Source organism: Syngnathus floridae, unplaced genomic scaffold (assembly GCF_059516105.1).
Source record: "Syngnathus floridae isolate MCC-2025c unplaced genomic scaffold, RoL_Sflo_1.0 HiC_scaffold_349, whole genome shotgun sequence".
NCBI lineage: Eukaryota > Metazoa > Chordata > Actinopteri > Syngnathiformes > Syngnathidae > Syngnathus > Syngnathus floridae.
Window position 1 is genome coordinate 18,133 of NW_028284297.1, and position 10,018 is coordinate 28,150.

Consider the following 10,018-nt stretch of genomic DNA (forward strand, 5'->3'; position numbering starts at 1 on the left):
ATGGGAGTGGGTGCTGGTTCGGTGAGAGCTGGTTCCGTGGGGGTGGGTGCTGATTATGGGCGATTCGGTGTGTGTGGGGGCTGCTGTCTTCCATTCCGTCTTTCGGCCTTGGCGATCATCTTTGGCCGGGTTCTTGGCTGTCTCCCTCTGGTACCTGCTGCTTTGATCTCCACGTGACCTTCCTGTAAACATTCTGCTCCATTCTTGCACATGCACTGTCGCACCTCATCCATTTGTCATTCTTTCAATTTTGTCATTTTGTACGGAATTATGTGAGCTTTTGGCTGTGACATCATCAATTCATTAATGTTCCCTGACTATGCAAAGTTTGTACTCACCACTTACCATGTTTTTGTTTGTCTGTTCTTTTGATACTCCATGTACTTGCTTACGTCATCATATTCTTAGTTTAATCATGCTTCCAACCATATCTTTTCCTTGTTCGGCAAAATACTTCCCTCTGTCCAGAATGTTCAGTAGTAATCGAAAACTGGCATCTAGCATTCGTCAAAACATAAGATACAATCAAGTACTGAACATTTTTAGACGACTTTGGCAATGTCCGTGATTTAGAAAATCATCAGGCATGCATTAAACAGTTCCTTAAGGGTCATTCATTAAGCTATTCAGGCAATATATCAAAAAACATTTGTTATTTCAAAGTGCTCAGAAATATATATCAGATCATAAAGTTATAAAAATCTTTGTCATTACCACCTATCAAAAATGTGTCCTTATGGCTTCTTTATTGATTTGGTGTGTCGGTATAATTATATGTTTCAAATATTTCTTTGATTGCTTTAATATGTGAATATACTTGTCTGCTCATGTACTTTATTCAATGAGGTTTGAGCATATCTGTTTTTGTAGCTAGGCAGGACTTTTTGTATTTCGACCCCATTCCTTCAATGTACGCCTTGCGATTGGCTGGCTCCCAGTTCAGGGTGCACCAACTGCCTGAAAAGTGCTGGGATAGGCTACAGCGCGCCCACCAGCCACGCGAGTAAAAATTTCAGATAGTGAATGGATGGATAAAAAGCAAACAGTGCCCAATCCTGCTTTGGTGTAACCAGACAAGCGATATGCAAATCGTTCAATGGAGGTCTTCATAGTTTATCGATCCGGACTGCTCCACGAGGATCCACCCGGGAAAGGAGGGGTAATTGAATAGCCAGTGGTTCTTAACCTTGTTGGAGGTACCGAACCCCACCAGTTTCATATGCGCATTCACCGAACCCCTCGTTAGTGAATTTTTTTCTTTTTGTTAAATTCTAGACATTTTTTTTTTTTTTTTACTGGTGCACAAAATGAGCCATGCATGAACATCACCTTGTTCAAAGAACAAAACCAACACAATGCATGAACAAATTACATACTGGTAAATCAGAATTTACACAATAAATCAGGTTTGTTCGGACCTCCTCAGTGGAGGCGCTGTCGAACCCCTGAGACCGACTCACCGAACCCCTAGGGTTCGATCGAACCCAGGTTAAGAACCACTGCTTTCAGCTGATTGGACAATGTAGCAACTTGTGCAGCCTACCAAACTTTTGTTCTGATCAATCACGGCAACAGAAATGCTCATTAGAAAAAAAGCTAAAAACAACACAAACATGCATAAGGGGCCAAGTCGTTGTGTTAATGGCTACTGACCGACTACATGTTTTTCCCCACAATAGCACGTTGTATGTCTATGAGGATCGCAAAGCATTTTCCCGAATAGAGGCAGCACTTCATACACGACACTGTGTCTATTTGGCACATGCACACAAACTGTATACACCCCACCGTCTTGACAATATATCCTAGCAACCAGGGATATATGCCACGTCGCAGAAGGCTCATCTGTCTATCAAGCAAGTAACAAAATCAGAGTAATGTCAATGCAAAAACTACAAAAACAAGTCTCCAGGCCTTTCTCATGAGCCACATACTATCTTGCCTAGTGTAGATCTTTTATTTATTTATTTTTAAATATTGAATTCAGCTCAATTAGTCACGTCCTATGTATCCAACATTTTCTTTATTTAACCTGCATAGATGTACATTCTGCTTGACCTACCCCTCGATTCCCGCAACAACAAATGTCCCCTCTCAATGTTTCATTGACTGACTCAATCCTGAGTAATCCAATGAGTGGTGGATGTGACGGCAATGGAATAGAGAGGGGAAAACAGTGAATACTTTGGAATTTTTAACACTTTTTTTTCATTTTAAGAGATAATAAGTGCAATGTGTGTTGTGCTGTTTAATTTACTTACTTAACTTTATTTATTTATTTGATTGATTGATTGATTGATTGATTGATTGTAACAATTCACACTTTTAACTGCTTAATTCATGCGAACGCAGCAAACCCTAGATAAGAATCAATACATTCAAGTTAGAAACCACCAAATAAACGTTTTACCAAAGCCCCAAGTAATTTGTCTTTCTTTTTCTTCTTTGTCAACTTTTCACCTCTTTATGTATACACACACAACAGAGTCAACAAGCTTTTGAATACATTTCAATAAATTCAAAAATGTACTGCATTAACTGTTGCAGTGACACCGTTTTAAAAAAAAAAAAGTCCACTTGTGATCATACGTCATCATTTCATTGACATGCAATAGCTGAACTTATGCAGCGACTGGGGAAAAGCAGAAATCAGTTACGAAAATGAGTGTTTCCCCCCAATTATGTTGCAAGCTGCTTAGGCAGAATGAATTCCAGTGCGGATCAACGTGCTGCTCGTTACAAGTCCTCTTGCTCGCCCTGACAATAAATATTTTGTACTTGCAATCAACCTACAAACGCCAGAATTATATCATCCAACTCCGGCCACCAACACTGGCGATCACTACATGCAGAATCACACTTTATCGCTTATCACGAGTGTCAGTCTATGACTGCTGTGGCGAAAGTTAGTTTGGAGAAAGAAAAAGTTGCAATTCAATGGCTTTACCGTTTGAGTCACCGGCCGAGTGAAGTAACTTGCACCAACAATCTCAACACCAGCGACGCCAAATAGTGGTTAACATTTTCTCACGGATGAAACAACAGCAAGAAATACTTCACAACCACACACTAATCATGAGTAGAATTAGGGTCGAAATAAAGTTCCGTTTAAGTATGGCAAAACAAAAAATTTTAACGTACCGGCAACGCGAATATCTTTTATTTTTGGACGCCCCGAGAAGGAGATTTCCGCCGATGTGCTTTGCGCACTAGTGGTATAGTGCAGCTCAGATGGTCAAAAGGTGATCACGTGACCAGTGAGAACCCCAAGACCACAAACCAGTCAAAAGCGTTAAGCCATCATGAAGTTTCCCTTATCCCCCCCCCGCTAAAGATACATACGTCTCCGTTACAAAATAAGAAAACAAGAACAACAAAACACTTGGAAAAGACGAATACCGCAAGTGTCATGTTGCTTTCCGAATCCATATTCGTGAATTGCATTGCATTGCGTTGCCTCGGAACCTATTCTGTAATTTAGTATTTTTATTCATCGAATGACTGCCCGTTAAATAGGAATAACTTGACCAGAAACTGTTTCTTTAGAACGTGCAGGGTGTGATTCAACCACAGGAGGGCGACAATACCCTGCGAGCATTTTGACGTCGAATAGACGTCTGTCAGTGGATCACCAGCTCCCTGGCCAACAGGGAGCGACAGCGTGTGAGGCTGGGGGCAATCACATCCGACACCCGGACCACCAATACTGGCGCCCCCCAGGGGTGCGTCCTCTCCCCACTGCTCTTCTCTCTCTGCACTCACGATTGTTCCTCAGGCGACGCTCCTGTGAAGCTCCTGAAGTATGCGGACGACGCCACTCTTATCGGACTGATCCAGGACGGTGACGAGACTGCGTACAGACAAGAGGTGCAGCGGCTGCTCAACTGGTGCAGCCAAAACCACCTGGACCTGAGGCCGCTCAAGACCGTGGAGATGACAATGGACTTCAGGCGAGACCCTTCACCACTTTCACCCCTCACGGTAATACCATTCTCTCCACAGACACCTTCAAGTACCTGGGATCCACAATCTTTCGGGACCTGAAATGGACCAGCCACATAGAATCTGTCCGGAAGAAGGCCCAGCAGAGGCTGTACTTTCTGAGACAGCTCAGGAAGTTCAACCTGCCACAGGAGCTGCTGAAGACCATCATCCAGTCCATCCTCTGCACCTCCATCACTGTCTGGTTTGGATCAGCCACCAAAGAAGACAAGCACAGACTGCAACGGACAATCAGGACTGCAGAAAAGACCATCGGGACCAACCTCCCATCTATCCGGCAGGACCAGGAAACGTGCAAGTGACATCTCTACAGACCCTTCACACTCAGGTTGCAGTCTGTTGGAAGTACTCCCCTCCGGACGGCGTTACAGAGCGCTGTACCCCAAAAGCAGCAGACCGAAGAGACAGCTTCTTCCTCCAGGCTGTCGCTTTGATGAACTCACACCTCTCTGAGACATTGCTGTGCAATAACATCCTGCTCTCGACGCTTCATCTTTGAATTTGTACCATGTGTCCTCTCTGCATCCATTGCAGCCTGGTCATTCTGGAAGAGGCGATCCTCCCTCCCATCTGTGGTCTCAGGTTTCTCATTTCCTCTAGTAGGAGTTTTGAGTTTATCCTTGCCCTCCTGGGAGGTTTCAGATCAGGGGATGTTTGAGAATAATTGTCAATTTTTGCACATGTTGTCCTGAATGTGGTTAGCTACCTAAATGTTGTACAGAGAACGAGATGTACCGGAGTCAAATTCCTTGTTTGGCATGCTCAAACTTGGCAAATCAACATTGATTTGATTTTCAGTGTCCAACCTGAGCCAGTAGATGTCACTAGAGTGGAAAAATACCTCTTTAAAATAACACCAAAGGACACGGCACATCGAGGCACTTAATTGTCTTTTTCGCATGCACATTTTTTATTGAATATGTTGACAAGAGAAAATCACTACACTGGCTTTTGTTATCAATACAAGAAAAATAAATTACAGGACTCTCAACTCGTTCTCCAAGCATCACTGCCAATAACAAATCTGCCTTCACACATACACCATTAACTGTATTATTCCGCTTCTTTGTTTTATTCCTCTCATTTTTTTGACGTACTACCAGATAATTCATCCGATCCACCCCATTCCAATTTCAACATATTTCAAATATTCATGTCATGGGTACTTCCATTTTTTTCATTCCAAAAATGTTTTTGCAAAATTCACAAATTTCTAGCCAAATTTTCCCCTCATTTCGAATGGCACATTCGGCATTTCACGTTGATATCGTTCTAGTTTGACATTCACGTCATCATGGACTTTCAAATGTCACGTTTAAAATGCGTGCTAAATTTTGCACAAATCAATTCTTCTCTTTTTAGGACAGAATTCAACTGCTCATCTTATTCCTACCTATTCCAAAACTTCCCACTTAGCAAAAATGTTCAACCTTGCTTACGTTTTTCTCGCGTACCGTTTTTTCAAATTTTCGCTGACCGTTTTTCCTCGCTTAGCGTTTTTTCTCGCCTACCATTTTCCCCTCGCTTACCGTTCACTTACCGTTTTTATCACTTACATTTTCGCTTAGTATTTTCCTGCTTTGTTTTTTGACCATTCTCGCACACCATTTTTTTCTCGCTTACCGTTTTTCTCGCTTGTCATTATTTCTCGCCTTTTCACATCATTCGCTAGCATTCCCCCATTCCCAAGTTTTCATCCAGCTTCTTTGCCTTCACACGCAGTTTCTCAAGACACTACATTCTCTTATCATTACTCATCATCCAATCAGTCAAAATGATCTCTTGCTCGGGCCAGGAAAACTATCTTAACTACAAATACTGCGCATTTCAATGCAATAAACACGAAGCCAGGATGCACAAAGGCAATCAAAAAGAGAAAATAAAAGCATGCAAGTTTGGCTTATTCTCATAGCCAATTAGACTTATATATTAAACTATAAAGTGGTTACTTTTGTACAATTATTCCACAAACCATCTAAGGCTCGTGGAAAAGGCTGTGCCAGTCCTCACATTTTAGCGCAGGCTGGTCTAAGCGGAGCTTTGCTTGATCTCCTTGATGGACACGAGACCCCACACGTTCATCTGCGTGATGCTTTGTAGATCGGCCTCTCGGTATTTGTACGTCACCTTGTCGACGCCGTTGATTGTGATCTGGAAGTGATCGTCGGCGCACTTGATGACAACCTGAGCGACAACAGGACACCATGAAAAAAATCCAGTCATGTGACGTTCACGTTGCCAGTCTTCCGAAGACAATTCATGCTCTTGCGGACATTTCTGAGCAGCATCTCGAGTGGTCGGATGGTTCCTGCACTTCCTTTTGAATGTGACATTTCCATTCCATACTTTTTGTAGTTTGGGAAAGTAAATCACTCCAACCTTTACTCGCTAGCGGCTAGGTGCTCTTCAACCAGTAAATGGCCGCTTCCCATAGGAAACACTCAAGTGTTGTTTAAGATTGAAGTATGTTTAGGGAGGTTCTACAAGACGGAATAGGTTTTGACAGCCACAGTTGTATGAATACGCCTTGCACATACGAACAAAGAACGGAGCGACAATTGGATACAATTAACTTTCCGGCACCAATCAAAGGTAAGGAAAATTCCGCACGAAGGTTTGGAAACCACGAAACTGTAAGGCGGGTGTGTTCAGAAATACGGTGCGATTCACGTCACCTTGACTTCTTGTCCGGGTCCAGAGCTTTGTGTGGGATGCTCCTCTTTTTTGTTCCAAGTTGTGTTCACTCTGGAGTTCAGCCAAATCTTCTTGGTTACAAAGTTCAACTTGAGGAGCAGCGCGACCGCCTTGTCGTCGTTGTCGTTGTCGTTGTCGTCAGGCACAAACAGGCCGACTTTAAACCTGCAACGCAGATGTACAACTGTGTGTTCGTGTGGGAGTGGGTGCAGGGGGCTTGTGGGGTCCTCGTACCAATCTGCCAGTTTATTTGCTCGTCCTGTGATGGTGATGGCGTTGGTCACACGGAGACCTCCCTTCAGTTTGATAATTGATCCAAGCTGCAAACATGTAATCAAAACATAACGGGCCAAAACATCTTGAGTAGAAATCGAATGCGAATGCTAAGATCTGACACTGAAACAAGATTGTGTGGAAATCATTACAACTGTCTTTTGAACCTGTCCAGAAACGTAGGATGCAGAGAGAGAGAGAGAGAGAGAGAGAGAGAGTGTAAAATCAACTCACTGCATTCGCTGACTTGGCGAGCTTGCTTCTGTGCAAGAGTACGCTGTCACCAGAATGGCTCTCCTCTGCCTTCTCTGAGGTGATTGCATAATGCGCTTTGGGCATCTTGCACATGAAGCTGTTGGGTATCTTGCAGCTCATCTGCTTCCATTTTCCAGCCTGAAGGATGAGCATGATGGATTTCAGCGGATCGCGCAGATGCTCTCGCAAACGGTCAATTGGACACGCACCTTTTGCGACATCGCCACACAGTCCTTTTTCAGGTGTTTGGGCTCTTCCGGGGCCCAGTCGGTGAAGGTCACCTCGTGGCGGTCCGACCACTCAAACATGCCGAGGACACTCTGGTCATTCAGTCCGGTCCACATGTCGCTGGTGTCTGCAGAGGACAAAGGCGAGAAGATCTCTCACCCAGCGTTCAGGGGATAGCCGTTCTACGAAGACGCTGTACGCACCGAGGGCGGAAGCATTTTTCACCCACGTCTGCTCCACCTCGGAAAGGATGGACACCAGATTGGCACCCAATTTCTTACAGTCAGCTTGAGCAGCGGCCCACTCCTTCTTGTCCTCAAAAGCTTTGTAGCAGAAGCCCGCAAACTCCTCCCAGGACTCTCCCAAGCATCTCGGCTCTGCGGGTGAGATCCCGTGTGGGGTTAGCAGTAGTTGAGCACTTGACATGAAAAAATTATCCGTTAACTCACCTCCGTCCGCAAATGTGAAGGCCTGATCCGTCGAGTCGGCATTCCTGCAGGTCGCACATGTGACAATGAGCTGGGCCTCTTATTGGTGCTTTGCCATAAACGTTGGCCACTCACTTGAGGGAGGTGATCCCGTTCTGGCCGGAGCCAGCAAAGCCCTTCTTTGCCACGGCTTTCATCACAATACAGTCTCCTCCGATGTCGTCACGAATGACGCCGGCGTGAATAGCGGCCTTGCAGACGCTTGAGTCCTGCACTCACATCAAGTCAAGAACTCAACTGGCGGGTCACGATAGGGAGGATTTGACTTTCTGATTGGTGTGTGGAAATGAAATCATCTTTCAAATGGAACTCATTTGGAAATCCCAATTGAAATGTAGGTTCTGCCAAGAGCCAGTGCCTCTCCAGTCCAAGGGTCAGCAATCACGTACGTACCTTATTGTAGACCAAGGTTCCGGTGACATTGTGTTTGGAGTTGGCGCACTTGGGCGGGCAGTGGAAGCTGCAGAAGGCAAGGACAAGCAAATTGACGACAGGCGCCCACCGTCGTGGAAACACCGGGGCAAGTGCGACTCACGTCATTGCCTTGGTCAAGTGGAGGCTGTTGAACGTGTTGTCACAGGTCATCGTATCTGTCAGACAAAAGGTGATATCAAAAGACGGGTTGTATGTTTTTCCCCGCAGCGGAGGGAGAGACTCGCTTACCGTCACGTGCGCATCCCAAGAGGTCAAAGCTGAGGCCGAAGTCAACGCTGTCCTCCAGCGGCTGGATGCGGACGTGCTGAGCGGAAAACGCAGAGCCAAACCGGTGCTCCCCCCCTCCAGTAAACTAGCAATAGCACTCTCGTTTGTAATGGCAGGTTTGGGCAGCCCGGTCGGCGTCAGGTCGACTGGCTGGCCGCTCACCTTTTCGTCCGGGTGATCAGTCCAGCTTTTGCCGTCAACACTCGTCTTCATCTCAAAGTCGATGACCCAGGACCTTTGGTCAGTGTGAGGACAGCCCTGGGTGATGATCCCGGTCACCTTTCTCACGTGACCGAGGTTCACCTGGATCCAGCTGGTAGAGGCTGCAGGACACAAGTTCGCTCAGGACACCAAATTGCCAGCGCCGAAGTAGCTTTCGGTTGTCTACGTACGATCTTGTGACGGTCTCCAGCAGGAATTCTTGCTCAATTGAGCTTTCTCGGGGCTGGCGTCGCTCATCGAGGAGGAGGCTTCAAACGCTGAGTCCGCCTCGACCAAATTGTCAAGACACACTGAGGACAACCCAGAATCATGTTGCAACCGATCTCTGATAACGGAATCCTTGTATTGTATAGTTTCAGGCATTGTTAGGCGCCGTCGATTCACTAGGCCAATGGTCGCCAAGCTTGTATGGCGAGTGGTCCCCTGAACCTTTCAGTCATCGCATCAACGTCCGTAGCAGACGGACCATTCAATGTGCCATCATACCCCAACTCTGGTCGGGAGATACCGCATTAGACAACAGAGACGTGAAGCCCACCTTTCCGTTCGCAGCTGTAGACCAAGTGCAGGTACTTGGAGACTGCAGGGCAGGTCTCCCGGACGCCCTCAAAAGGGTCAGCAAGACAATATTGACGGTTGTCACATTTCTGCCTGTAGTGAGGGAGGGCTCCTCGCACCACGCAAGTCTCTGCAAGTCACAAGGCCGAGTGGAAGCTTATTTGGCTGCAACGGTCGTATCGTCGGACCACGGACGACGTCGCTTATGTCCTGTCTTACCCTTGGTTGCGTTCTGAGTTGGACAAAGGCTGCCGCTCCTCCGTCCGTAGAAGGCCGACTGGATGCGGATGACGCTTTGACTCTCACTCTGACAAAAGAGGTCGACGTGCTTCTGCTGGTTGCACACAAGGATCTTCCGGAAACCTGCGAGCGCACCGTGGTGTCTTTTTTCCGTCTCGCATCTTTTGACGTCAACCTTCAGGATTCGGGGAGACTGACTTACCGTCATGGCGTGGAGGTTCCGATTTATGTCCTGTGAGGCAAAAGCCAAAGATGGGCATCAACATGAATTGGCCATGAGTCACATCTTACCTCGAGCTTTTTTCTTGCATATGTAGTTCCTCTTCTTCTGGCAGTCGTCAAATTTCCAATTTCCC

The 10,018-nt window shown here is 46.0% G+C and overlaps 2 protein-coding genes across 2 annotated transcripts; both read right to left on the bottom strand.

The window, feature by feature from the left end:
- Nucleotides 1–4,888: 4,888 nt before the first annotated feature.
- Nucleotides 4,889–9,891, bottom strand: LOC148377130 (uncharacterized). Its single transcript, XM_088368319.1, has 16 exons — nucleotides 9,865–9,891; nucleotides 9,642–9,785; nucleotides 9,403–9,552; nucleotides 9,035–9,154; nucleotides 8,805–8,965; nucleotides 8,604–8,727; nucleotides 8,476–8,530; nucleotides 8,334–8,400; nucleotides 8,016–8,149; nucleotides 7,902–7,945; nucleotides 7,656–7,829; nucleotides 7,434–7,579; nucleotides 7,204–7,362; nucleotides 6,931–7,016; nucleotides 6,678–6,861; nucleotides 4,889–6,186 (listed from the first exon to the last, which is right to left on the bottom strand). Exons 4-16 carry the CDS (start codon nucleotides 9,099–9,101, stop codon nucleotides 6,031–6,033), a joined length of 1,557 nt encoding a protein of 518 aa, XP_088224445.1. The 5' UTR covers nucleotides 9,102–9,154; nucleotides 9,403–9,552; nucleotides 9,642–9,785; nucleotides 9,865–9,891; the 3' UTR covers nucleotides 4,889–6,030.
- LOC148377131 (L-rhamnose-binding lectin CSL3-like) lies at nucleotides 9,377–9,894 on the bottom strand (the record flags this gene model as incomplete). The annotated part of the gene is made up of 3 exons (XM_088368317.1): nucleotides 9,377–9,552; nucleotides 9,642–9,785; nucleotides 9,865–9,894. Coding segments are annotated over 3 exons (350 nt in total), but the record flags the coding sequence as incomplete, so codon positions are not given.
- Between the last annotated feature and the right edge of the window lie 124 nt (nucleotides 9,895–10,018).

Bases quoted from the DNA above. Each gene is read 5' to 3' on its own strand.
- LOC148377130 (XM_088368319.1), bottom strand. From the start codon at position 9,101: ATGAGCGACGCCAGCCCCGAGAAAGCTCAATTGAGCAAGAATTCCTGC. The intron at 8,401-8,475 runs GTGAGTCGCACT...TGCCTTCTGCAG, and splicing joins CACTTGACCAAGGCAATGAC to CTTCCACTGCCCGCCCAAGT. The intron at 6,862-6,930 runs GTACGAGGACCC...TCTGCGTTGCAG, and splicing joins GCAAATAAACTGGCAGATTG to GTTTAAAGTCGGCCTGTTTG.